Source organism: Hippocampus guttulatus, chromosome 10, assembly GCF_054856545.1.
Source record: "Hippocampus guttulatus isolate MCC_2025c chromosome 10, RoL_Hgut_1.0, whole genome shotgun sequence".
In the NCBI taxonomy this organism is placed as follows: domain Eukaryota; kingdom Metazoa; phylum Chordata; class Actinopteri; order Syngnathiformes; family Syngnathidae; genus Hippocampus; species Hippocampus guttulatus.
Window position 1 is genome coordinate 3,965,720 of NC_141270.1, and position 27,455 is coordinate 3,993,174.

The 27,455-nt window shown below is 43.7% G+C and overlaps 2 protein-coding genes across 6 annotated transcripts in view; one reads left to right on the forward strand and one right to left on the reverse strand.

The window, feature by feature from the left end:
• Positions 1-5,224, reverse strand: part of LOC147198943 (SH3 and PX domain-containing protein 2A-like) — a 44,890-nt gene extending 39,666 nt beyond the window's left edge. For both annotated transcript variants that reach the window (XM_086122421.1, XM_086122420.1), the window contains exons 1-2: positions 5,002-5,224; positions 2,212-2,292 (exon numbers count right to left, since the gene is read on the reverse strand). In XM_086122421.1, coding sequence (XP_085978547.1) covers positions 2,212-2,292; positions 5,002-5,073 — 153 coding nt within the window. In that variant the 5' untranslated portion in view covers positions 5,074-5,224. The remainder of the gene's footprint in view (positions 1-2,211; positions 2,293-5,001) is intronic.
• Positions 5,225-6,189: 965 nt separating this feature from the next.
• Positions 6,190-27,447, forward strand: slka (STE20-like kinase a). 4 transcript variants are annotated; one of them, XM_086121369.1, is made up of 20 exons: positions 6,190-6,763; positions 9,876-10,040; positions 12,386-12,434; positions 12,860-13,009; positions 14,331-14,403; positions 14,763-14,957; positions 15,587-15,668; positions 15,815-15,946; positions 16,021-17,052; positions 17,465-17,595; positions 18,226-18,349; positions 19,453-19,632; positions 20,571-20,663; positions 21,751-21,822; positions 23,417-23,546; positions 23,691-23,815; positions 24,533-24,727; positions 25,212-25,337; positions 25,485-25,598; positions 26,366-27,447. In XM_086121369.1, the coding sequence occupies exons 1-20, from the start codon at positions 6,614-6,616 to the stop codon at positions 26,510-26,512; spliced, it is 3,465 nt and encodes a 1,154-aa protein (XP_085977495.1). In that variant the 5' UTR covers positions 6,190-6,613; the 3' UTR covers positions 26,513-27,447. The 4 variants fall into 4 exon arrangements, with proteins under 4 accessions (XP_085977495.1, XP_085977492.1, XP_085977493.1 ...); XM_086121366.1 differs by lacking the exon at positions 21,751-21,822; XM_086121367.1 differs by lacking the exon at positions 20,571-20,663.
• The last annotated feature ends 8 nt before the right edge of the window (positions 27,448-27,455 follow it).

Below are 27,455 nucleotides of genomic sequence, written 5' to 3' on the forward strand. Positions count from 1 at the left end.
TCGGGCCCGGGTCTCAACTGGCTCTTTATGTCGCCTCTGTCGGCTTCGGGAGAGCATAAAACAAGCAATTGTGCTCCAAAAACCGAGCCGGCATCTGGAGTTGCATGGTAGGTGTTAGTTAACAAAAGCTCACGTTCTGTTTTGAGGGAAGAGAAATGTTCTGATACATCAGTGGATGGAATGCAACATGATCGGTTCAAAACACTGGGACGGCCTCTTTCCGTCAGGACATCAGTTTTCGGAAGAATTAGTCCGTGTTATTCCTAACTACATCCCCCTTCTCTTGGTTTTAGTTTACTAATCCTCACCCAATTTGCTTTCCCGTTTCCTAAAGTGCACCTGCTCAATGCCGGTCAAAATATTGTCATCACCCCCCCCCCCCAGCCCCCGACCCTACCCCGTGTGTTTCACACGCTTTATTAAAATGCACTTTACCCACACACTTTGCGTGTACAGCTGTGGAGTGCTGATCCAGACAGATAAACCATTTTTTAATAAAAACACCTTAACAGTAGACAAATGTTGACAGAAACGTGGGAGAAAATCTTGTTTCCATCAATACAGAGACACGTTTCCTGGATATTAGCATGGGACCACAGAACAAAAGGGGTTTTCCTCCGCTGTACACCCAAAGGCTACCAAAAAGGTTGGTCCACCTTGAGGTACATATTCAACACAGGTGGGGGCTTTGATTCAGTAGTTTAAGACATGTAAAATAGTATACAATTGTGAATTTGTTAGCACAGGAAAGCTACACAAAGTGGCTAACGTGCGAATGCTAGCAAGGTTCAAGTTTTCATGTTCCAAAAAATATATTTATTAGTTGAGTGTGATGCTAGTTGATCATCTGGCCCACATAGAAGGGTAAAACTTGTCGTTTTGAAATATATCTTGTGGCAGCAGTCCGGGAACTCTTCTGACACACCTAAGTGTTGTGACTATAAGCGAGACTTGACTTATAGACTCACAAAGCCCAAGTACCGCGAAAAGGGGTTTTGGTTGAATTTACTGAATTTAATTTTGTCAGGTCGTTGCACAAAATATCATCTAGATCCAAATACATTTACTTTTTAAACATTTACCTGGATCCATTTTCAAAACCCTCATCAAGCTACGGTTTTCCACCTTAGTTCCTATTCACAGTTCAGTTTTAGCTTGAGAGTTCTGACCTCTAGATGGCCTAAATTGTGCTGACATAACCCAAAACCAGAAACAACTCAATTTTTTAAAGGTTTTACAGTTTTCACATTCCATTATCATTGTAAGACCGACCTCTCGGTCACCTTTGTGCGTCTACTCCAGATTCATGCTACAACTACTCTAGCCGATCAACGTAAATTTGCACCCCGCCAGAAAAGTGCCACATAGTGGAAAATTGTGGTTTGTCTATGGGCCGTTTTGTTTTTTTACAGTGGAAACCAACTCCGCTGAACTCAATTCTTCACTGGAAACTTGACTCTAATGTTTGTTTAGGCTGCTTAATCCTTCCTTAATCCTCTAAGCAGTAAACTTCAGTTCAGACAGGTACGGTATGCCTTTTATTTGGTTTCCATTTCTAAATCCAAATTAACCCATCCATTTGATCAATTATCCTCTGTTTGGATGCCAGTATCATCATTGGTGTGCCTCGGTACATTTGGAAAGGGTGAAGCTAGACCTACTGCTGACTTTTCTTCGTGATACAAGAAAGGAAGTGAATGGGAAAAAAAACAAAAAAACTGTGTGTGGATTAGAACAGAAGCGGGATGCAAAAGCATTGTTTCTTGTTTACAAGTGTGGTAAACCAGTGATGTAAATATCGGCCCGATTAGGATTTACCTGATTTAAACTGCACCGTGGCGAACTGAACTGAAATTCGGAGGCTTCAAAGATCTCATTTTTGTTTTCTTCTGGCCGTTTCGTCCCCATCAACCCAAGAGCCCCCACCCACCTTGCACCCTACATTCCATTTGACGTGTTTTGTTCCTCCCTCATCTCCCTTTACGCGAATGAATATGATACAGCTGTTGACTGCATTTCATCTAGAGGCTTATTTCCAAAGGGGGCGGGGGGTTCCATCAGTCTTTGCACATCATCCATCATCTGAACACAAAGTATTGATCTAAAGGTCGGACTGAAAACAAGCAAAGGTAAAGATGGCAACATAAATAATCCTCAAGATTAAAAAAAAAAAAAAAAAAGACTTATTGGTGAGTTGCGTCTATGACATACCTGTAGGTCAAAGAATTTGCTGTATCTCCTGTAGATGACATGAGACGTGGAGTCCGAGTAGGTCACGTTGATAAGGTACACCTAGTGAGAGAAGCGCAAACAAGACGGGCATTAAATCCCTTTTGTCAGTGACACCACAGCGGCACCGCTTGAGCTGTGCTTACTCGAGTGACCAAAAATAAATAAATAAATAAGCGCATTCCCTACAGTCTTAACTTGAAGAGTTCGACAAAGGTCAATTCAACTCATTAAAGATGGCGCGCTTCACTGACAGATTGGAAAGCCGCCAGGGTTAATGCCTGGTTCAATAGATTTCAGGTAATGCGGCATATGCCTGTAAATCATTTTGTTACGATTAAGATGCACGATCATGACTCTTGTGGATCCAAAACTCAAATTCTGAAGGGGGGGAAGAAAAAAAATTGCTCCAATTGCGTCAAAGCACTGACAGCAGTGAAGTGTTTACACATCCAGAAGCTACACTGGGAATAGCATTTGTGTAGCAGACATCAGTCACTAGCAGGACAAAACACAGATGCCAAACATTCTCCCGTTCTAATTTTTCTATTTGCATCAACAATAAAGGGCTAAAAGACATTTCTGAGCACTTTGAGGTTTTCAGAAACAGATGGCTTCACCGAATGTGTTTCAATCCGAGTGTGTGGTAGCGCGCCGAGAGTTTAGGCACGTAGCATTCATGCATATGGTGACAATCTGCAAGAACCAGTTGGAAAGTCTGTCTTCGATTCAGTTTATTGCGCAGGGTGTGCGGTGAGGAGGAACTGGCTTTCCAGTGGTTCACTAATTATATATGCGACGTGTGTAGATTATGCGTGTTTAATGTCGTAACATTTCATTCATAATAAGGAGGCCAAAATGGCAAGGTAACTTTGAAGGGACTTTTTCTCCCCCCGTATGTGCAATCAAGTATTCATTGCTAGAGACACTTTTGTACATAGGCAGCAAAGATACATTCATAAGGTTTCATGATGGTAACCGTATGACCCAAAACAAATTCAACTGTTACAATTTTTTTTTCCATCATGCTCAAGCAGAATCATAAACAAGGATGAGTTGCCATGGTCCTGTCAGGCCCTGGAAGGAAGTTACATTCGAACAGTGAGGAAGGACAAAAGACAAAGGGTTGCTTCTTTCCTCCCTCCAACCGGATAAGCATTTTCAGTTGCTTACCTCATTGATAATGAGATTTTTTTTTCTTCCTCTACTTCCCCAAAGGGGACTTCCCAAACCTCCATCTTCCTTCCCCGGGGACTGTCAGTCTGTGCCTTCAGCTTTTAGTAGCCTTGGGGAGATCCCCACTCAGCAGGAGATGGATGAGGCAATTGATCCCAACTCTCAGGTTAATTAATCCAATTTCATCCTTTGGACTAATTGACTTTTGGGGTCCCACTGAGACATGTGTTGTTACTTAAGTCGGTGAAATTATATCAAGGCCATGACATGCGGTCCAACACTGTCATAGCTGAGGCTCTGTGATGTGGGTTGTTCCTTTAGTATTTTCCATGGGTGGCTAACATGCTAACGTAAAGGCACACAACACCATTGACGAATCGCCAGTCAAATGTAAAGGAGACACTGAGTGGGAATTGAAGTCCGCTCTGTGCCCCACAACACTGCCAATGGCCTTTTGTGCTAATTATAGTTAGTGTAACTAGAGGTAGTGGTACGCATGTTTCTATTTAACAAATCAGCTGGTCTCATTTTGTGTTCCATATCATATATAGAAGCGTGCTGCAAGATGTGAGAAATTGTAGTAAAGCTCCTAAAAAAATGGGCATTTCTGTCTTTCATGTATGTCTTAATTGTATTTGGGGATTGTCCTGTTACCGGTTTGGTCAATATTTTCATTCGCTTGTAGCATCGAAACGGCCATATGCAATGATGTCAGTGTCATAAAGCAACACGAGTGTCATGATATTGGTGTGTGGCGTATCAAAAAACGTCTTTGACAAATAAATCTTTTGTTAGGGCAGCAGTTGTTGTCCGTGTTATTAGATTTAACATTTTGGCAACAAAGATGGAGGTCTACTTTGCGCCGCCGCCATCTTGTGGTCCTGCCAGTATAAAAATGTAAAGACAAGCAGCGTTTAGAATGAAAACTAGTGAGGCTAACCGCCATTCTCATGCACAACCATCTGCGCAGATATTTGAATTAGCCGGATATTTCGCTGCTCCACAATACCCATTGTCCAACGAAATTGGCCAATTGGAAAATGAGATGATAAAAAACACAGGATTAGCGTTTAGTCGACTCAAAAAGTTGAACGTCGATGCGGAGTAGTAAAGTCGACTAGTCGAATAATTGGTTCAAGCTCGAGCTCACATTTAATAAGTACATTTATGCATCAGTAACTTTGTACAGGAGGGTGGTGTTTCTCTTTGGTTAGGGTTTGTAGAGTTATGATTAGCTTATACAGAGTGATTGGCTTATAACATTAAGATGTATTGCCTTGAGACTAGTTCAAAGGTTATCCAAACTTCAACGTTACTCCTTCAAATGTCTGAAGTAAAAATATAATAACAAAAAATTTTAAATAACTCCTTGCTAAAATATACATTATGTTGAGGCAATATTTTCTGACCGTAGCACATGCTGCGGAAGTACTTGGCAAGTTGTTGTTTTTACAAATTTAGATGCAATCTGTAATGACCCCAAAAAAAGTGCATCCCATGATTCCCATCTTGTTTTTCTTGTGATTCCCAAGCTTGTTTACGGGCTACAGGCAAACTAAGCACATCTCTAATATTGGGAGTATTCATACAACTTACATAGTGTTTGGAGGGATTCCTCCTCTTCTGCACATCCACAACATTGACGTCAAGCACTGTCCTGAGTTGCATGTCGACAGAATTGAAGTTTCACCGCGAATTCAAAACACAACGTCTGCCCATGAAAGCCCGAAGAAGTTTTCACAACGACCGTCAACTGTTGTCTTTTATAAGTTAAGTAGAAGGAAAAGTCCTTGCAACCATGAGAAGAGGGTGCTTCTCGGTCGCTTCTTGGAGCTTCTGATACATGACAGCGCAATAAAAGTGGTGTTTCATCAACGGTCCTCCTCCCCCGACAGGAGGGGGATGGACCACCGAGGGAAAAAAAGGAGTCAGAGAAGGAAGGGTGAGTGCGCAGGGCGGTCCCACGCACCGACAATTTGCTTCAGCTGGCCCGAGAACAATGAATGTTGAATCTAGATCAAAAGATACACGAAACTCACTCGATGTAATGACTTTATAGAGGGACAAAAACTACGTGGAAGTAGTTTTCAAAGATAAAGAGAAATCAAACTCACAGCACGTGCTACGAAATGGTGGGGAGTTCGATGGTTTGTCGCATGGGGGAGCCAGAACACAATAAAGCATATTTTAGTGGGGTAGAAACATATGTATAGTATACTGAATACTTGGATATACTGTATATATTTTTAGAAGCAACCCCAGCAAACTATTGACAGTGAACTGCTTCACACTGACATTTGTTTTGAATATTGTCCCATAAGCAAAAACCCGTACAGTGAGCTAAAAAGAGGAGACGAGCCAGTTCGCTGGCTGATTTTGAGAGGAATAGTGGAATGTCTCTTGCTGTATTCTCCCTTCTTATGAAACATTATGAGAGAAGGTTTGTGGGGTTTTTTTTATTTTTAAGATTCTGTTTGATCTGAGCGCATTTGCCAGGTCCTACTGCAATTGACAAAGTCAGTTAAAAAGGTTTAAGACACTACAACGTCGCTTTCGTTATAGCTTCCATCGGCTACGACTGTTGCTACAAAAGTAATAAGGATGATAACTTTCTTCCTCTTGGTCAAAAGCGTGTTGGAGATGAGTGGGTTAGGTAGGAAACACATCCGCCTATTCATCAACATTCAACAACAAGGACACACCGTCCGAATGCAACAGTTGTGCCTTTATTGTGAATGCGCGAGACGGAAATGCAAATTCCAACGTAAACCGACTTGACGCTAGCTCTCCAAATTGAGTGTGCGGTCAGCTAGCTGAAGAAGAAGGAGAAGAAGAGGAAGAAAAAGAGGAAGGCGCGGGGCCGTGCCTTGGTGTGCCATTTCCGCAGTGACGTTCAATGAAGGCGCGTCGACACTTTCATGACTATGCTCGTCACCGGCGTGCTGCTCTCCTTCAAGCCATTTCAGACAAACAGCACCAAAGCGGAGGAGAACCTTCGCGCAACCGTCAACTCCTCCACCTCCGCCGCCTCCGCTCCCCTCGCCTCGGGCTTCTCCCTCTCCCCATGACCGAGACGACCCAAGATGCCCGGGAATGGAAGTTGGAATTGACAGTACCGCCGCAGTTTAAATGACATTCGCCCGCTTTGTAGCTTCACCGCGGCATCAATAACACCGTAGTAACACCCGCTCTCCTCCTACCCAGAAAAATGTCCTTTTTCAATTTTCGAAAGATCTTCAAGCTAGGGCCCGACAGGAAGAAGAAGCAGTACGAGCACGTCCACCGAGACGTCAACCCCGAGGAGATTTGGGACATAATCGGGGAACTCGGCGATGGAGCCTTCGGAAAAGTCTACAAGGTATTTTTTTGTTCGTACACCTTTACGACACGTTATTAGGTAACCGTCCTCCATGGCGACCCCATTGTGGTTCTGTTCTGTCGCACGCTTGTCAAGTGAGAACACGTGAAAATGACAGCAGCCATGACGACGTCCCCGCCGAGTAGTCAAAAAAATGGTACTCGAGTAAGAGTAACGTGACTTAAGAATAGTAAGACTCGAGTAACAACATTAAAACGTAGTCCTCCAAATTATTCCTTGAGTACAAGTAAATATACAGTGGAAAACAAGCATTTGGTGGCATTTTTTTGTGCCAAGGAAACAATCTAGAAGTGACTCAGGAGCTTCATTTAGACCAGGGGTCACCAACTCTGGTCCACGGGGGCCCCTATCCTCCATCCTTTATGTTTCCCTCTTCCAACACATTGATTCAAAAGATCATGATTATTATGAGGCTTGTGCAGAGCTTGCTGATGAGCTAATCATTTGAAGCAGATGTGTTGGAGGAGGGAACATACAAAATATGCAAGAATAGGGGCCCTTGAGGACCGGGGTTGGTGACCCACCATGCCAGTGTGTTGCAAAACACATAAACAGAAAGTCATTCACACTCATGTTCAGTGTTTCTCAATGGGGCTGTCGTGATCAAATATTTTAAAACTGATTGTTCAAATGATTGTTATTATTATCGAATCATTGAGTGATACTAATTTACTACTAAGCAACAAAACGCGGGGTGCAATTATTGTTCACTCGGGTCAGTGTGCTCAAGTTGCACACTGTAATATTTGTGACTTTGAATGTGTGTGGCTGAAAAAGGTGGCGCCCCGGTGAGTGACGTGGGAGTCAGCAAATGAGAGTGGAGAGTGACTTGTCAAATCGGGTTAGTGTGTCGGGCAAGTCCCTGGCCATCAGTTGTGGTCATGCATATGTTATTATGATTGTTATTATTATTATTATGATTCCAGTTTGTTCAATAAAGTGATTGAAGTGCACTGGCGAGTGTGCTGTTGTGTTACATTAATGACCGTAAAATCCTGTGAACATGCAACCGTGTATAATCCTTTTGGGAAAAAAAGAAAAGTGTTATTGTCGGGATTCTAACTTTTTCGTGTAATCGAATGAATCTAGTTATTCCAATTAATAGTTTCAGCCCTACACTGAAGCCGTATTCCCTGCATGGAAGTTAGCGAGTTAACCACTGTAGCATCAGTGAAAAGGCAATTTATCATTCGTCTCTTTATTATTTATTGCGTTATTGTAGTCTGATGTCGAGGGCTTTCTCCCTTGCGGCCCTTTCGGCGTCAACGCAGGAGTTCCTTCCTGCAACTGTCGTGATTAAATAATACAGCTAATTGTCCATGGATGTCCATTTGCCAGTTTGCAGTTCCTTATTAGCTGAGTAAATTGCTGCGATGAAAGCCAGGAGTCTGTCACGGGGCTCTATCCAAACTGAAGTTGATCTATTTGTACCTGGAGACACTCGGGACCAAATATTGATGTAGTGAAGTATTGTCGGGATAGGAATCGCACAATAATGGCAATATAAGAATGCAATACTAAATGATACACTGAAAAACTTTCAATCTATAATATCTCAGGAACTTATTTTCTGCGTTAGCCAACCGGCATTTTCATTGTTTGCCGTTTTGTAATGAATTGTTGATGTTATTCTTTCATATTGGCAACTTCATTAACAAAGAATCTAATAAACCCCGAACCGAATGCCAAAGTTTTCCCCAAGACCGACTCTCGTGCATCACGCATGAAAGGCTTTGAATTTGACATGCAGCACACGTCACGGACAGCGCATGTCGTTCACATTGGTGTGATTCACTTTGCATGAAATATGAGGGACAAAAATTGACACTGACGTCAGGCCGTGCTGACGGAAAGGGACAGGTTGGCACTCCGTAAACATAGGATCAGTTGTTCCAATCCGAACACTCCCTCCCTCCTCGTTTTTTCCTTTTACTCTCCGAATTTGGGTCTGAGTGCATCAGGACTCAAAGCCAGCCTTAAAACAACTCCCCTGCTACTGTTTTTCTACTCAATGAGTTGCAATTGATTTGGACATTTTCCCTAGACGTGTACAAAAATCCCAGCCCATATCCCAAATGTCACGCCTGATGGGAGGAAAAAAGCAGCGTGAGGAAGTGAGCCAAGTTCGTTGAGAGTAGGTCAGATAAGCTTTGCTGACAACAGTTTTGACGCGTTGACTCTGCGGGTCGTTTCTGCAGCAGCAATTGCCACACCCATGGCTGCATTCACACTGCGTGGCTCAAGTGTCGCAATTCAGATTTTTTTTTGCACTCGAGCGGCACAATTCGGTTCAGGGGTCAAAGCAGCATAAAGAGATCCAAACTTGTGGAACGAGATAACCTTTGACGATCAGAATCAGGCTTTTTCCAAATGTGGATGAAAATCCGATAGAAAAATACGAGATTGACATCATTTTAATCTAAACTACAGCAAGCACAGAGCCTGTCAAATTACTGTCAGTCATGCAAATAATCATCTTGTTTCTTGAACGCGCCCTGTTTTTTTTTTTCTTGGTTTCCGAAAACAAGTTTTTTAAAAAAAAGACTCGATAGTACTTTATGCTGTTCGGGTGACAACACGATATGCTTGCTACGTGAGAGGCATGTCCATTGTTCAAGAAACACAATAAATGTGGAGCAAAAATGGAGGTTAGAGTGGAGTGGAAGAGTCAGCCCAAGCTAACTCAGTGCTGTGTCACATTTTGTATCATTTCATTTACGTATTGGACATTTCATCAGCGTAAACACATCCATATCGAATATGTGTCTCTCGAAACGTGCTTGGAAATGGCCCAGATCAGATATAGGCATTAAATCGTAATTGGGCACTTGGGCTTGCAGTATAAATCCATCCCGCGTAATTAAGAAGTCTTTACGACATCTCCTGATGGAGATGTCATCTGAGAGGGAGATCGCTTGCAGCCTCGCTCAAGCACTAATGCAAACCATTGCACTATTTTCATGTGGCTTCTTTGTTGAGGATGTCTCGCCACGATAACCACCGCGTAGCCTCGCTAGAAATAACTGCACGGGCGTCGTTTTGTGGGACTTTTCGTGTCACACCCATAACAAAGCCGCATCGTTGCCCTCAGGCTCAGAACAAGCAGAACGGGACCCTCGCCGCCGCCAAAGTCATCGACACAAAGACGGAGGACGAACTGGAGGACTACATGGTCGAAATTGACATCCTGGCCTCCTGCGACCACCATCACATAGTCAAGCTGCTGGACGCCTTCTACTACGAGGGGAAACTCTGGGTAGGTAACGCGTTGTTTGTTTGTTGTTGACCCAAAGCCGAGGAGACGGAGGAAGCAGTCACATGCCAATTTAGCGCAAACCACTATTTTCCTCTCTTCTGCATTGCAGTTGAATATTTCTCCTTTAAAACACTTTTTTTTCACCTCTCCACTTTGACTCTACATTTTGTGGTGAAAAACACGTGACACCATTATGCTTTGCGTCTGCTTTGTAGTACCGTACTTCCTCCGCAGAGGAAGAAAAGGAAATCTGGAGCCACCAAAAGTGTGAGAGCAGAAGTCACAGAGAGTATCCCAAAAAAAATAAAAAATAGTCCCCGCCTTTCTTTTCCTGCACAGATAAGTCTTGCTGGGCAAAATGGGTGGGAGGTTCTGTTTCTGATCTTTGAAATCCTTTTAATGGCAGCGCTAATCACTTTGAAGCAACCTATGGAAAAGCTTTCTTGTATCTCGTGATCATTATGACAACTTAAAGAGTTTCTGTTTGAATGGCGAAGGGCAAGTAGTTTATTATTGTGCGTTCACCGCCATGTCGATTATTTAGATGTGTGTTTAGGTGTCAATTTTGTGCTAACTTAAATTAAACTTTATCTAACAGTTGTATTATTCTAAAAAGGAGTACATCATACGGGAAAAACATGTCATATGCATGCTGGGTGTTAAATATTGCAATCTTAAGCATATACCTAAAACGGCATCTTATGATTTCTTGAAAGAAATTGATTTTTTTTCCCAGCAGCAAAATAGGTGGGCTCCTTTTTTGAAAAATTGTTGCGCTTTTGTTTGTTTTTTTAGTTGCAGCTAAACCAGCTAGTTGCTTTTTTTTCCTCTTTAATATAGTTAGTAGCGGAATCAAAAAGTTGCTCAGTATAGCTCTCTGACTGCTAAGTTGGCAACATGCTTTTGTGAAGTAAGTGCTGTTTGTTCGCAACCATGTTACTGAAAGCAGTGGGTGTCACCGGGAATGCAGTTTTAACTACAAATTCTGCTGCAAAAAAAAAGAAAGAAATGGTCCCGATAAACTCAAATGAATCTATAATTCATCAAGCACTCAGCCCTAATAGATTGTAAAAATGTTGCTGAAATCATTGTGAGTACAGACTGTTAATGTTTGACAGAACGACCTTTCAGGAGCTCCTATTTTAAATTCAACTAATTGTGTTAGACTTGCAAACTTAACTAATATTTGTTGCATCGAGTGCTGAGTAGTGTCCCTGTGCCGTTTTTGTAAACACTCAGCGAATCTCACGCTGTGCGGCACAGGCCGAGAGGCCCCTGGGCAATTATGTCGTGGCGCTTGTTGTCATGTGACCCGTCTCTGGAGCACGGGCCACATCCCACCGCTGAGATAATGGAGCGCTTTTCGGACCTCGGAGAAAGTGCCTGTAAATAATTCAAAGCTACACTGCAGGTTGTCCCGAGACGGGCTCGGTCTTTAACCAGCTCGATGAATGTGTAGCCGCATGTGCGTTTGCGTGTGTTGTTGTACACGTTATTCTTACGCAATATGTCGGGGGCGCAATGGTGAGTTGACGTTCACGTGGGATTTAACCGTTTAGTCGATGTTCACGCCTGTAAGGCTCGAAGGGAAGTAGATTACAAGCAGAAGTCTCTTTATCGTGTCGAATGAGAACAAACACCTGGCTGTCTCGCTTTGTGTCCATCCCTGAATGGAGAGCAGTGTTTCGTAGTAGGTTGTATTGATTTTTATCTATCACCCGATACCACGCACACGCTTCCATAACGGACAGGCAAGAGCACAAAAGTCACACTGGCTGTTGGGTGCATTTCATCATGTGTACGGTACGAAACTTTAGTAGCATTGCTAGTAGGTGTTTTCTTTACGCTGATAGAAGTAAGAATGTTCAGAGAATGCAGGGTTGCTCTTTACTTACCGTTTCATCAGTGATGAAACGGTTGCCTCTGACATTTTGAATTGCAAGAAAGAGGAAGTCTGCAATTTGTACTGCAGCCTCTTGCCCAAAGTCAACCGGGGCTCCGGCTCACCCTTGACAAAAAGTGCTCCTGGAATTCGATGAGGGATTTAACAAAGTACATGATGAAATCTGTCAGATGCGAGGCATTTCATTCGCAGCACACTTCCTCGCTACGCTCTGAGGAACGGTTGCATTCAAATAACTCCCTGTGTTAGAGATGATATAACGATTCTTCTAAAACGACTGTTGATAATTCTTTCCGATTGATTGGCTCCTCGGGACGAGGTCTAATGGATGATGTCTTTCCTTTCAAAGTTCATTCTGTCCATCGCGTAATAAAGACCTCATTTCAAAAGGCATCGTTTTCAGCGTGTCCCACAAGACGTTTGATTGTTCTCCTCTGCGCAGATCCTGATTGAGTTCTGCGCGGGGGGCGCGGTGGACGCCATCATGCTAGGTAAGTCTGAAGTTCTGTTCGACTCTTTTTAGTCCATCCAGAATGCACCCTACCTCCCTCTGGTTAAAGAGGCCATTTCATGCCACCGCCTAATTATTGTAGCTCCGGTTTCAAGGAGTGGTGCTAATGCCAATAGTTTCACCCTCTCATTTTCAAGCTTGAATAAAAGCATCTCTGCTCTGTGGGAATGAGTTTTTCCGAATGGAAAACAACCATGAATGCTCCTCTGCCGTCGATTGTGTCGCCACTCAAGACTGCACTAAACTTTTCCTCCCATACAAGCGAGTTTTGTTCCCTCCCGTTGCCGTGGGTTACCATCTCAGCTGATGTTGACTTACGCATTTGCCAAACTGCACGCCGTGACATAACCACAACGTAATGTGGAAGAAAATGACTCACCGATGGCCATCCGCGTTCTTTGGCAGAGCTGGAGAGGCCGCTGACTGAGCCTCAGATCCGTGTGGTGTGCAAGCAGACCCTGGAGGCTTTGGTCTACCTGCACGAGAACAGGATCATCCACAGAGACCTGAAGGCTGGCAACATTCTCCTTTCCCTGGAGGGAGAAGTAAAACTTGGTAATCTGAAATTTCTTAAATTTAAATCATAAATCTGCTATCGTGCAAATGGAATTGACACAGCAAGGTGGCAAAGGATGAACCATAGACAACTATTCATACCCTTACTCAAACCTATGGACAATTTAGAGCCTTCGGTGTATCTAACATGCATGTTCTGGCGGATGTGGGAGGAAGTCGGAGTTCAATAAGAAAACCCACGCAAGCACTGGAGAACGTGCAAGCTCCACACAGATTCAAACTCAGATCTCTTGACCGTGAGGCAGACCTGCGACACCCTTTCCACAGTGTGCCTCTACTCCACCGTAAATGTTCCTTGCGGTGGGTGTGCATGTGTCACCAAACGGGAAGGATTATTCATCCTGGAAAGGACGGCTCCTCTTCCCACAAAGCTCGAGTCTTAAGATGCCGCAGCGGAGAACAAAAGCAGATTAATTGTTGTCTTTTCCGCCTCGCGTCCCGGGTGGCCACTTAGTAGCCTCCTACCGAGCCACTTAAAGGCTTCAGGGGATAATTAGTTAAGTCAATTTTGGGACTCCCCGTCAACGCCGCTGCGCCCAGCTGAGCCTTGTGATTTTGACAGACGCACGCTGCAGAGAGCTTGTGTTTGCACAAGCGGATTGACTCATTCATGCGCTGCTTTATCTTTCCTCAAAAAGAATAAGTCGCAGCCACTGATATTTACATTCAAAAGGTGGCAATAATTAGGGTTGCAAGACTTACAGATATTTCCAGGCAGACACTAATTTGAATGAAGGTGGAGTCGGCATTGACTAGTCGCCTGTTGTCAGATATTTTGTCAGCACTGCATTATAATTTTAAACAGTAACAGGAGGAGTGAAGGCTTTGTTATTATACGCCTCTAGCAGGTCAAAAACGTGATTCGAGAATAGTTGACCTCACGCTCTCAACATTGGAGTAGTAACGTCGACTAGTCAACTATTCTGTTCTGTGCAATTACTACAGCGCATCAGATTGTTTGCATAATATTCCGAATGTATTCATGTTTTTCCTATTGCACCCTTCCTGCATGAGTCACGCGGTGGCAAATGGAGTCTGGCAAGTACTAATTATCAAGCAGCCTCAAGGGGCTTAATGATATACGTTTGCTTCCTTGCAATGTTTACATGTGAGGCGAGGAAAACTGTAGTATCAAGTGACGAATGAAGCTTTGAGCATCCCTTCTCGATGATTAACGGCCGCTGTGTTAGGGATTTTCAAAACATGTCACTTGAGTCACCGATAAACTCAAAAGCTTCGACATTGCGCTGTGGCTGAGTGAATGGAGAAAAGATTCATGAATTCATTTCCTCCTTTTCAGCGGATTTTGGAGTTTCTGCTAAAAATACAAAGACGTTACAGAGAAGAGATTCTTTCATCGGAACGCCGTACTGGTGAGTCACTGAGCCCAAATACAAAAAGGGTATTCGCCCCTTTTTGTCTGATCATTGTTGAAGCGGCTTGACAGCATCAACATGCTATCGCTAAAGTTGTTGGAAAATAAAGGCTGAAGGAATACCGTGAGTAAACGTCAGTGTTGGATGACATCGCTTTTAAATACAGGCTGGTGTTAAATTCCCAGACACGTGCCAAGTCATTTTCCCTATAAAAATAATTTCCGTATCATCATACCATGCTCCTGAATCTTTTTTATTTGGTTAGAACTACAGTTTTGCCCATTAATAGAGCAATAATCCGGTTTCATATTATTGATTAGCGTAATTCGAATTGCCACTCATTTGTCACTGTGCAGGATGGCGCCAGAAGTGGTGATGTGCGAGACGTCCAAGGACCGCCCGTACGACTACAAGGCGGACATCTGGTCCCTCGGGGTGACCCTGATCGAGCTGGCGCAGATCGAGCCGCCCAATCATGAGATGAATCCCATGAGAGTGCTGCTGAAAATAGCCAAGTCTGAGCCACCCACCCTCATGCAACCCTCCCGCTGGTGAGATGACGTGCCGGTGTTGACAGATCGCGTGTCTGTGTCACGGGGGGGAGCCCGGTACAGTGAACCCAGTGGCTTTCCAGACCCAGCCATGATGGGTGAAAATCTGATATTGAGAGATTATATATCTATAAAAATAAAGTAACCCCCACACATAATATTAGACTTATAAAGGTATTCCCTGTTATCGTATAACATCACTCTTAGGAAACAAAAATGGAAGACTTGCTCACATTTTTTCCAAATAAGAGGTCCAACATGCTTGCTTCTATTTGTCACTGAGTTTTTTTAGGGGGGAGTAATTTATTTTTGAAATGTTTTCCTTTTTTTTCCAGTTTCTGTTTTTTTAAATATTTTTCTGTCTTTTACATTTTTTTTGTATATTTTTTAGTTTTGTGGAATATTTTCTCATATTCTGAATATTTTTTGGGGAAAATTTGATGGAATGGAATAAATTATTCAGAAAAATAGGGGAAAATATTCAGGGAACAAAATAACCAAAAAAGCAGAAAAAATAATTTAAAAAATGAAAAATATACCACCCATTACACAAAAAAATACTCAGAAAAAGGGAAAAAAATAACTAAAAAGAAAAACTTTTTCTAACGTCCTCCCTAACTGTATTGCAGGACACCAGAATTCAACGACTTCCTCCGCAGAGCGCTTGACAAGAATGTGGACAACCGATGGGGGCCGCTGCAGCTTCTACAAGTGAGCCGCCCTTCTTGGGTCACGGCTTTCAGCATGCCGTTATCCCTGTACTTCTATTTAGCTGATAGCGGTGGGCGGATCTGCTCACGGGTCAGCTAAACGGCTTTGTAATTACATTCCTTGTGTCTCTGCCTCCATCCTGGCAGCATCCATTTGTCGCCACTGTTGTAGACAGCAAACCTCTGCGAGAGCTCATCGCAGAAGCCAAGGCTGAAGTCACAGAGGAGATCGAAGACAGCAAAGAAGAGGAAGAGGAGGAAGAACCTGAGACGCCCGTGGTACTAACTACCGGTTTGCATGACTCGACAGCGAAAGATTTTAATGTTTTGTGTGTTTTTTCTTTTAAATTCAGGCCGCTCCTGGACACAAGCGAGCACGGTCTGACGCGAGTATGGCAAGCTCCGAGGAAGACAAAGTTCCACCGACACCATCCGCACTGCAGTCCGTCACTGAAAAGACGGAAGCTGAGCCGGCTGAGGACGGGTCCAGTGATATGCTCTCCGATGAAGGTCTTGGAACAAGCGAGCCTGACAAGACGGAGGAGGAGAAACTTAACGGGGTGCCCGAGGGCGCTAATGAAGACACGGCTTCCGGGCTGATGGAAGAGTCCGTCCCACCGGAGCCGCCGGAGCCTGAGGGCCAAGCTGATGAGATTCCTGCTGAGCCAACTGCTTTGGAGGAACACGTTCTAGATGAAGCGCAGACAGCGGAGACGCGGGAAGGAAAAATAAATGAGTCTCCACACGTAATAGAAATTGAAAAAGAGCCCGAAGAGGTGACCAAAGAAGATGAGTCAAATCAGCAGATTGTCAGATCTGCAGAATCAGACGAGGCACTTGAGGATGCGCGTGCCAAACCGGAGTCTGTATCAGAGCTGCAGGTCGAACAAGTGAGCAAGCCGGATGACATGCTTCAGCACGAACTGGCCGATATGGCTCATGACACCGATGTTATGATTGAAGATGGCGGTGACGTAGCGGCACGCATAGTGGGAGACGCCGAAACTCAATTGCGTAAGGATGAGTCTGTTCTGAAAAAGCCCGAGGAAAAAATTTCTGAGTTCCCAGATCAAGACTTGGAGATCATCGACAAGATCAGACCTTCAAATGGAATCTGCGATGACGGCATCAACACATCTGAACAGGCAGGGCTCCCGAGCAAGGATGACAAAGAAGCAACGTTGGCAGAAGAGATCACGAGCCCTCGTGAACCCGACTCAGAGGTCAAGACGGAGCAAGAAAGTCCGGCCGGGAGGCGGCAGGATGCGGAGAAGGACTCGGACTCCGGAAGCAGCTCGGCCGCCGACGGCAGCAGCATGGACCTCAATCTGTCCATCTCCAGCTTTTTATCCAAAAGCAAAGAAGGCGGCTCAGTGTCTGTACAGGTAGCTTTATCTTTCTTTTTTTTTTTGTACATCACTTGTCAATTATAAGCACTTAATAATCATCCATCCATTTTCTATACTGCTTATCCTGTTCAAAATCAGGGGGAACCTGGAGGCTATTTACAGCTGATTTAGGGCAAGAAGAGAGCCGATCACAAAAGACTCACTCACATATACTGTTCACCTATTGGCCGAGAGTCTTCAGTTAACACAAATATATATTTTGGATCATGCAAAGAAGTCAGATTACCCCCAGGAAACCAGTGCAAGCACAGGGAGAACAGGAAAAAAATAATCAACAGAGAAATAATAAAGAGCACCGACCAGAGATTCAAACTCAAAACTTCCTCCTTCTGCGAGGCAGCACCGTGCTGCTACTTAACAGCGTGAAAATGTTTTTTTTACTTCACAGGAGTCCAAACGGCAGAAGAAGACACTGAAAAAGACGCGCAAGTTCATGGTGGATGGTGTGGAGGTCAGCGTGACCACATCGAAGATCGTGACAGACGACGACGCCAAGAATGAGGAGATGAGGTTCCTCAGGTATGTGCCTGACACTAATCCCCACCGCTCGACTGATGGTCCTAAATCAGGAACGCGACCTATTTAGCATGCATGCCTTGAAATAGTTCACGTACTCCAGATGGGTTTATGCAACACTTTTTTTAAACTACATACACCATGACAGGGCTCGAAAATGTGACCATTTTGCTCACAAATGATTCCAGATTTTTATTTTCGATGACCGCCCCTTAAAAATTACATCTGGTCACACAGCGCGAGTGCCTCCGACCGGTACAAACGGCGAAGGCGCTCCAACTCTGCCACACAGAAGACTTCCTGAACAAATTAAATAAATGAATAACCAAGTCGGGATGTGTACTTCGGCAAATTAATGGCCGTCTAACCAAATGAGCTATTTGCTTTATAAAGGGCCTCTTCCAATTCAGATCGCTCAAAGTTGTTTAGCCGTCAGCTATATGTTGTTTTTTTTTTACTGATGTTTTAAGTTGTCGTCCGCTGCTTGTCGTACCAAAAGTTAGCGTCGAGCCCTGCATGATGACACCAGTACGTGAGCAGCGGGTGACAACGTTTCCGCTAACGGTCGAGTAGTTTTCGAGAGTTGACTTTGCGGCCCTCTGACGACACGTCCGCATGCTGCGGTTTCCTCAGGCGGCAGGAGCTGCGAGAGCTGCGACTGCTGCAGAAGGAGGAGCAGAGAGCTCAGCAGGAGCTCGGCAACAAGCTGCAGCAGCAGAGAGAGCAGATTTTGCGGCGTTTTGAACAGGAAACGACAGTGAGTCACTTCCGCCACAACCGTTTGTCCCCCCGCGCCCGCCTCCCGCAACGCGACCAACCTCTGCCAAGTGAGATGCTTTGTTTCATAGTTGAGCTTCATCAAATGGAGGGAGCTACATGAAAGTTTTGCCACACTGCTTTTAAATTCAAATGCACTGTTTAAATCATCGATCTAAAAATCTTTACTGTCATACAAATGTAAAAAAAAAAAAAAGTTAACCAACATTGAAAACATCGACCATAAATGTTGCAAAGACTAAGCCACCTCCCATCAATGCCCCCGACTTTACAGTGTGCAGTCCATTTTGTTGTATTATTTTCAATTCACTGTTGACTTTTGGTGCCGAGCACTTCCGGAGCTGCACTTGCGGCTATGTCGCAATAAGTTCCATATCCGGTTCTGTGGTTGTCGTCATCCCGCAAAAGAAAGAATATGCCCAGTATTTACACTAGAGAAAAAGTTTCCTTCTTTCAATGGCCTTTTATTATCTTCTCATTGTTTTTATTCAGTGCAGTGCTATTTTTAAACCTGAATTTTTTTTTTTTAATGGGGAGCTGGAATGCCAATTGAGTTCAAGGAACTGAATCGGTGTTGGGCCCTTAGATATATACGAATATGGTTGATTTAATATTTGTTCACAAATTGATACTGTTGGTCTGTCCTGATGTTGGCTACTATTTTTACACATAATTAACCCGGTTAAAGTGAACAAATCTATGAATACGCTTGAACTGATTGAGAAGTGAAATTCCGTCTCCTCCCTCACTGCGGGAGCCGTGCTGCATCACACGCTGGCTCAAGATTGCAAGTCTGGATGTGGGGGGGAAATGAAATGAGTGATGAAATATAATGTTGGGGTGGCATGTTGTTTGTGTGCAGCGATATAATATATCAATATAAGGTGCCGTGTATTTTACCAACTTTGAGTGTTTGGTAAATTGTAAGGGTTTTTTTCTCAGCAACAATATGAGTAAAAGTCATGGGGTTGCTAGCTCGGTCACGGAAAGAATAGTCCAAGTACCATGTGGTATCTATTCACAATGACAACTGGTCCTCGCGATATTGTGTGACTCATTGCATCTCGATCCGCCCGCATTCAGGCGAAGAAGCGCCAATACGACCAGGAAGTGGAGGGCCTGGAGAAGAAGCAGAAGCAGACCATCGAGCGCCTGGAGCAGGATCACACCAGCCGGCTGCGCGATGAAGCCAAACGCATTAAAGGGGATCAGGACAAAGAGCTGTCCAAGTTCCAGAACATGCTAAAGAACAAGAAGAAAGAGGTACGCCACGCCACGCGCAAGCCTTGCTTGGCCAACGGTGCTGGCTGACTTGGCGCATGTCGTGAATGCGAGCCTTGGAATGGTGCATGGCGGCTTCTTAGCTTGGGCCGAGTCATTTCGAGCCTCTGGGAGCGGTGCGGCATGACCGGCGCATGTTGCTGTACAGCCGTTAGCCGCGGCATGTTTTTCTATCCATTATTAACCCCCGCCCCCACCCCAAGAGCAGTTGAAAGAGCTCAATCCAGGTGAGGCGTGCACGACATCTTTGTCTACCTCCTCCTCCTCGCCATCATCAGCGCACTCTGGCTTTCGGCTGTTTTATTACGGCATTGTGCTTTGTGTTGCCATGGTGATGGTGCTATTTGCCGTGGCTTTGTTGCGGTTGTTTGCTTCCGCTTGCCGCAGCAATATTACACTGTAGACTATTATGCCTTATCAACAGTTTTTTTTTGTTTTATGTAATCTTGAACTGTACTATATTGACCTAACCATGTTTTTGGAATGAGTGTGTGAGGTGGCTTTTGGTCATGGGATGGGTGATTTTGATTTGGTGGCACTTTTTTCCTCTTTGGTGGGGGGGGGGGGGGGGGTGATCACACGGGAATAAGAAGCAAATGAGACGGCGGGCTCAGCTTGAATAGATTCTTTTCATTTTCAGTCAGCATTGTGAGCTTCTGTGTGATGATATCAGCTTAGTTAGTGGCTTGGCTTTTTTGTTTTCATTTGATACGACGCAATAACACTTATGGCTGACACCGGCAATTGTAGAGTAACCAATCTCGACGGGTGAGGTGAAATGCGGTGGCGGGATCTTATCGCTTATCCTTTGCATGTCTTCTACTCTTGAGGGACAACCCTCTTCGAATTTCTTTTTTTTTTTTTCCGTCCGTCAACTTGAAATCAACAAGCAGTTTCTGGACAAGTGCAATACTTTCTAGGCCATGCAGGAAGTTGGGCAGTCACCTAAACATATGCGAAAAGAGCTCATGAAGCGCTTAAAGGAGGACCTCACGCTTCTTAAGACGGCTGAGGTAAAATCCGATGTCTTCTCTCCCCAAAATCTTTCCCTCTTCTTCTCCCGACTCGGTCTCGACTTGAAAGTCTACACTCATTCCCACCACGCTGCTGGAATTCTTTTTCTTGAATCGAAATGACTGTGAGGCCGTTTGAGCCACTTAGACGGACGTGGGTCAGTTATTAAGTTGAATATGTCAGGACTACGCCAGGGAGATGAACAACAAAAAAGTTGTGTGGTTTGCGAAGGCCTTTCGTAACACTTTGACTCATGCAGTTGTAAGAAAAAAAATTAAAAATTCACGCTTTGAAGGCATGTAACGTACATCAGGGAAACTGAAGTCAACATCATGCATTGCACATTTAATTGTTAATTCGTTTAAAAAAAGGGAGGGCGGGGCACCAACGTGTACTCACCCTTAACTGATCGCCGTAAGTTGCTTTTCAGTTGGCTGGTTATCATTGCACGTTTCCTCTTGTCATCACTGGTACCTTTTTTATCTGGTCATTACAACAAAAACAAAATGTCACTCATATAGTTGATCCTTAAGATTTTGCACATCAGCAGTTTAGCCTGTGACTTGAGTCCTTTCCAAGAGCATCGTGATGGTTTGATCCCATTTTAACCAATGCGGTCTTGCTGGTCATTGGGAAGCAATGAAGCGACTGAATTCAGACAGTTGTTGAACGTCTGCTAAGCTTTTCCTTTTCCTTTTCCAAAAATTGATGAAGAAATAACCCTCGGTTGACTAGAAGCATGGATCTTGTTAACAGAACTCCTTTCTTTTGTTGTTGTTTTTTTCCAAGCTGGATTGATGTTGTGCGCCCTTACTATGAAAAAGCATGACAGGACAAGCAGAGCATTAATAAATGATATGGACTAACATTTATTCACCGCTGCGCTGCGTGCTGCAAATGCAACGATATTCCCAAAATGGGGAGAGGGAGAGAGCCCCTTCAACAATGATTGGACGTGTGCGTGTGTGTGTGTGTGTGTGTGTGTGTGTGTGTGTGTGTGTGTGTGTGTGTGTGTGCGCGCGAGATGGTCAGCCTGCTCCTTGTCGCTGACGAGGGCGAGTGTGCGCCGTGTGCTCTCCTCCGCAGGCAGTCGCCCAGGTTATGATACAGTCTTTTCAGTTGTCCTCATGCGCACTCTTCAATGCTCAGATGCAGGATGTAAGTCCCCCCACGCGCCCGAACCCCCCCCCACCACTCTCTCCACTCTCTCTTTCCAGCCCATACTTAGATATGTGTAAAATGACAGCGCGGCTTTTTATCAAGTCAAGTCACGTGTAAGCATGGGCTCTGGTGTGTTTTGGAGTGACGTCGTCGCTGTTTTTTGTGCGCGTGTGTGTGTGTGTGTAGTGGTTCCTTCCTCTCCACCACCAGTGTGTCTGTTTTAGTCCCATTAGGATTGTATGTGGTATGGTCGTTTGGAGTTGTTGAGTTTTGGTAGTTGAATAAATATTAGGTTAAAAAAAAAATCAACAAATAATCATTTTAGTAACCCATCTCAATCAAAATAATCGTGATTATTGGGAGGGGGGAGTTCTCTCTTTAACTTAGTACAGTTGGCAAGTCTAGCCACTCTTTGAGGAAATAAGGTAGCCTTCTTCTTCGTGTGACGAGCAAATTAATTTTCAGGATCTTCAACAACATGCCTGAAAACTCTGGGGGGGGGGTTTGTTTTTGTAAGGGCCGCTTCCCTGGTGAAAAAGTATTTGAGGGGTCTGGCAAGCAACAGCCATCCAAAAGTCAAAGTTTCACTGCTTCATATAAAATTGAGTGGACATGGCTGTCAAAATAGGACAGACGATAAAATGTCAAGGACAGGAACTTGTCCATTTTGGTTTAAAACTGCCATTTGGGGGCTAATTCAAACCTGTAAGCGGGACTTTGAGCTCTAAACAGAAGTTGGTATAGCCGACAGATGGGAGATGCTAAATTGCAATGCTTTTTTTTTTCCTCGCCCCTACGTCAGAAAGATCAGGCAAGCGCATTGTCTCTTAATGTTTAATCATTTTGAAGGATTTGCCTTGAAAAAGGGTTTTGCGCGAGGGCCCATTCATCACTACTTGCAGTTTTGAGTATTGCAGTAGGTGTCGTTAATATTCATTTTGAGACAACATACAGTAAATGCTTTTTTAAAAAAAAAGACAGTATCAGGAAATTATGGACAACATGACCTTACCCCTCAAAGATTGCAAAAACGCGATTTTGAAAGCGATTGAGAAAACCGCAAAGAACCTTCAAAGAACTGATCCCTGGTTTTTGTTTGTTGAACGGAAGACAAAATGGACGCCGCGGGCCTCACTTACACAGTCGAACTGAGTGATTGTTTACCAGGTTAGCACAGCAAACACAATTAAAAATCTGTCAAGTAAAATTTCTCAATGAGATCGTCTTACTTTCGCCAGCGTCAATTCTTTCCAAGTAACGAAACGAACAATCGTGAAGTCATGCGAGTGCAAACAAATGATGCATCGGGTTAACCTGTGAAATGTCATTGTCGATGTCGTCTTACATGAACTGAGCTTTTCTCTTTCCTCCATCGTGGCTCATGCGTGCTCTCTTTTGAGTGTGTCTCCTCTGCCGCTCCCACTCGATGATTTCTGTGGATATAATCCGACGCCATCATTCACCCGACAGCAAGACGTGCCTTTTTCTCTTTTCAACGCTCACCTGTCTCTCATGGCGTCGTTAGGCGCTACTTTTTTAACCTTTTCCCCCCCCCTCTCTCGCTTTGGCATACGTTTGGTGATCCGCTCAGGAGCAGGAGTTCCTCCAGAAGCAGCAGCAGGAGCTGGACGGGGAGCTGAAGAAGATCATCCAACAACATAAAGTGGAGATCGCCACCATCGAGAGGGATTGCCTCAACCACAAGCAGCAGCTGATGAGAGGTGTTGTGTAACGTCACTCCACTTGAGAAGATTTTTCTTTTTTCAGCTCTCTTGTCTCTTCTTAAATTTGGAAGCCCATACTTGTACTTGGCACTGCTTCTTGTGCCAAAATGGGCCACTAAAATGAAGGGTGTGTGTCCACAGCACGGGAGGCGGCCATGTGGGAGCTGGAGGAGCGCCACCTGCAGGAGAAGCATCAGCAGCTCAAGCAGCAGCTCAAGGACCAGTATTTCCTCCAAAGGCACCAGCTGCTCAAGAGGCACGAGAAAGTAAGAACAATTGTTTGATTAATCGATAATGAATAGTTTTTTCTCAATGGGTTCATTTAAACTTTTGTTTAAAAACTAAAATGTTAATTGACAGGGTAGAAAATGCACAACTGTAATGTCATTGTGATTCAGGTTCCGGTTTGGTCCGTAATGTGTCATCAAATCGACCAAAATGCTGACTGTTGTTTTTCCAAAGTAACAGCAGAGGTTTGCAAATGTCTTATTTTGAAGGGAAAAAAATTAAGTAACAATTCTGCTTCTGTGGAGGACTACAGAAATCGCAGATTTACTGTCGAGAGGCTGAAATTCGAAGGGTTTGGAATTTTCTAATTCAGGTCACTAAACAATTAATCGATTATCAAAATAACGACCAAATAATTTGATCATCAATCGTTGCCGATTAATTAGTTCATCGTTGTACTTGTACAACCAATACAAAATAGTTGCATGTTATATTTATTTGGACCGGTTCAAACACAACTCATGAGTTTTTCAAACAGCATAAAAATGACAAAAACAGCAAGACAACTCCCCCCCTAAACCCCCCATATTTAAGAAGCATTAAAACACACCTCAAAAGGTTGTGGACATTGGATTCACTGTACACTTAGACTTTGTTCGTTGCCATTTGCTCCATATGCTTGCAAATATTGTAGAAAATTAAATACCTGAGTTCTACAATAACAAAAGCTGCAATTTTTTTCCCCCTTGCTGCAGGAGATGGAGCAAATGCAGCGCTACAACCAGCGGCTGGTGGAGGAGATGAAGAACAAGCAGAACCAAGAGAGGGTCCGCCTGCCCAAGATCCAGCGCAGCGACGGCAAAACGCGGATGGCCATGTTCAAGAAGAGCCTCCGCATCGCCGCCTCGGCCGTCATCACCCCCGAGCAGGAGCGAGACCGCATTAAGCAGGTAGAAGGACCCCCCCCCCCCCCGAAGTATGAGAACACACTGGATGCATTATAAAATTTGAAGATCTACGAAATTTTGAGGGTGAATTAAAATTGGGCTAAATACTACACTGATGCTCTACAAAATACCGCTAATATTACTGCAGTTTAGTTGCAGCGGTCTTCTTCGTGTTTCATCATACAGGCTACATCCATTATGAATGTATTCTACTTCCCCCTGGTGGCCATCAACTGTAATACATGTTAAAATTGCTGAATTTTACAAAATGACCAAATCAGAATTCTTGTAGTTGGGTGAAAGTAGGCTAGCCTGTTTACTATTTCCAAGATGCGTTGTGGGATACATCGAGGGCTCCCCAAACTCAATGCACATTTGAACCGCGCTATAAAATAGCGACTATCTACTGACTTGGGGGGGGGGGGGGGGCGATTCCCAGCATAGCCACTGCTAACCAGAGAAGTCATTCATCTCGTGTGCGGTCCAGTTTGCTTTTCAGGAAGAGAAGCGGCAGAAGAACGAGCGTCTCCACCAGCACCAAAAACATGAAAACCAGATGAGAGACCTTCAGCTGCAGTGTGACTCCAATATCAGAGAGCTGCAGCAGCTCCAGGTGAGGTGACCTGCATGCTTTCGTGCTGGGAGTGTCGTGGCTCACGTAGCTGACCTGACCCGCTCAGTCTGCCATTCAAAATGAACCTGCCGTTAAAGTAGGTCGTATTCTCCATTGAGCTTGGTGTGGCTTCCGTTTTGTTTACAGAATGAGAAATGCCACCTCCTGATTGAGCACGAGACGCAAAAGCTGAAGGAGCTGGATGATGAGCACAGTCAGGAGATCAAGGAGTGGCGAGAGAACCTCAGACCCAGGAAGAAGGTCTCATTTTACAATTGGGAAAACAGAGAGACCTTAGAAAAACAGTTCTACAGTTTCATTAAAACTTTTTTTTTTAAATAATCCTTAGCACGTTTCTTAGTCACTCTCGAGTTGCCAAAAAATGGGAGTCAATCGTGCCAAATCATTTTGGGGAAACAAAAAACTGTACTTACTAAAAGCACAGTACTCCAAATAAGTATGGTCACTTCAAGCGGTTTTTGTCACTCATTGTGGAAGTTTACTGTAAAACTGACACGTAAAAGAATTAAGACAATGTATATTCCAACACCGAAACATTGAGCCAAACCGTAATATTTATCAATGAACAAAATCACGATAGCATTATGCTAATAATCAACAAGAATTAGCATGGGTGTTGCAGTAGTTCCAACTCTTTTAACACCCATTACTTCAACAACAGCAACACAGACGGAGTGTATTTATTGTCCAACAATAAAGAATTAAACAGCAATACATTTAAACATCAAAATTTTAAACGAACTTATTTTATGTAGTACTGTACATTCAAGCTGTGTATTTAACTCTCCAGTTGAAGTTGACTGTAAACCTGACACAGAAAAGAGAAAAAAAGCACTATATTTAAACCAAACCGAATTTTTTCTTCTAATGACAGTCTAAATCACTTTGACAAGAATTTTCAACCTAATTTTAAGCAGTGAAGCACGACACAATTGTGAATTAGGACTTACCTGTTGTCCGTTCTTCTTCCTTTCCGATGCCTGACTCTCCTGTGCTGCCCCCTACAGGCGCTGGAGGAAGAGTTCACGCGGAAGCTGCAGGAGCAGGAGGTCTTCTTCAAGATGAGCGGCGAGTCGGAATGCCTTAACCCCACCGCTCAGAGCCGTGTGTCCAAATTTTACCCCATCCCGCACGTGCACAGCTCTGGATCGTAGCCGCCTGCTGAAAACGGCTATGATATTGCGCTAAATTAATTGGGAGCAAACTGTTTTGAGGTTTGTTTTTTTTTTTGGTTTCTTTCTTTAGCATGTTTTAGTTTGAAAAGATCATAAATGTTGCAAATGAGTGCCTCCTAATTTCTTTTTCAGTTGCTTTTTTAAAATGTTCATTATAGCCCCTCGCCTCCTCCCACCACTGTCTTGCTCACTATCACTGAACAAATGCTTTCATTAAGTGGTTGCCCCGTTACGACTTTCTTACATTCATTTCAACACGTGGGTGCTGACTACTTCCTGGAGCCCAGCGAAAGAGTGAACGCTGTCAAATGTATATCAAAGGAATGTAAACTTGCTGTCAATTTTGCACAAATGTTTTTTTTGCCACATTATATGAAAGAATATCCAGCACGAATCATTGGAATTTTATTACATGCTTTTATTATTTTATGACCACTGCGTTTCTGCTACACTGATGCTCTAATAACCCACTTTAAAAAAGTCCTGAAAACACATTAAATCCATACCGCTTCTAATGAACAATCATTTGTTCAGCTTATTTTTCGGGCTTTATATGAACTGAAATATGGAAAAAGGAAGCTTTAATTGATTTTTTTTTTTTTTTTTATTTTGCTGAATGAAATTGCTGTAATAATCATCCGCTGTTCTTAAAACGGCCTAAACTTGATTAATTTATACCATGTCATTTCCGCACTGCTCGAGTTCTCATGCTAGTAACAAATGCTGGATTTTTATTTCGGTTTCACACCAAACAGATATTGATATATTTTTTACAAATTTTAACGTGCTGCATTTTAATTGTCTCCACCTCCCCCAAAAAAAAAAAAAAGTATATATGCAGTTCTATTGTCAGATCAAATGTATTGGAAATGTCAATGGACATATTTGTTGTAAATAAAAAGTATTCATGTTTGGTTTTTGT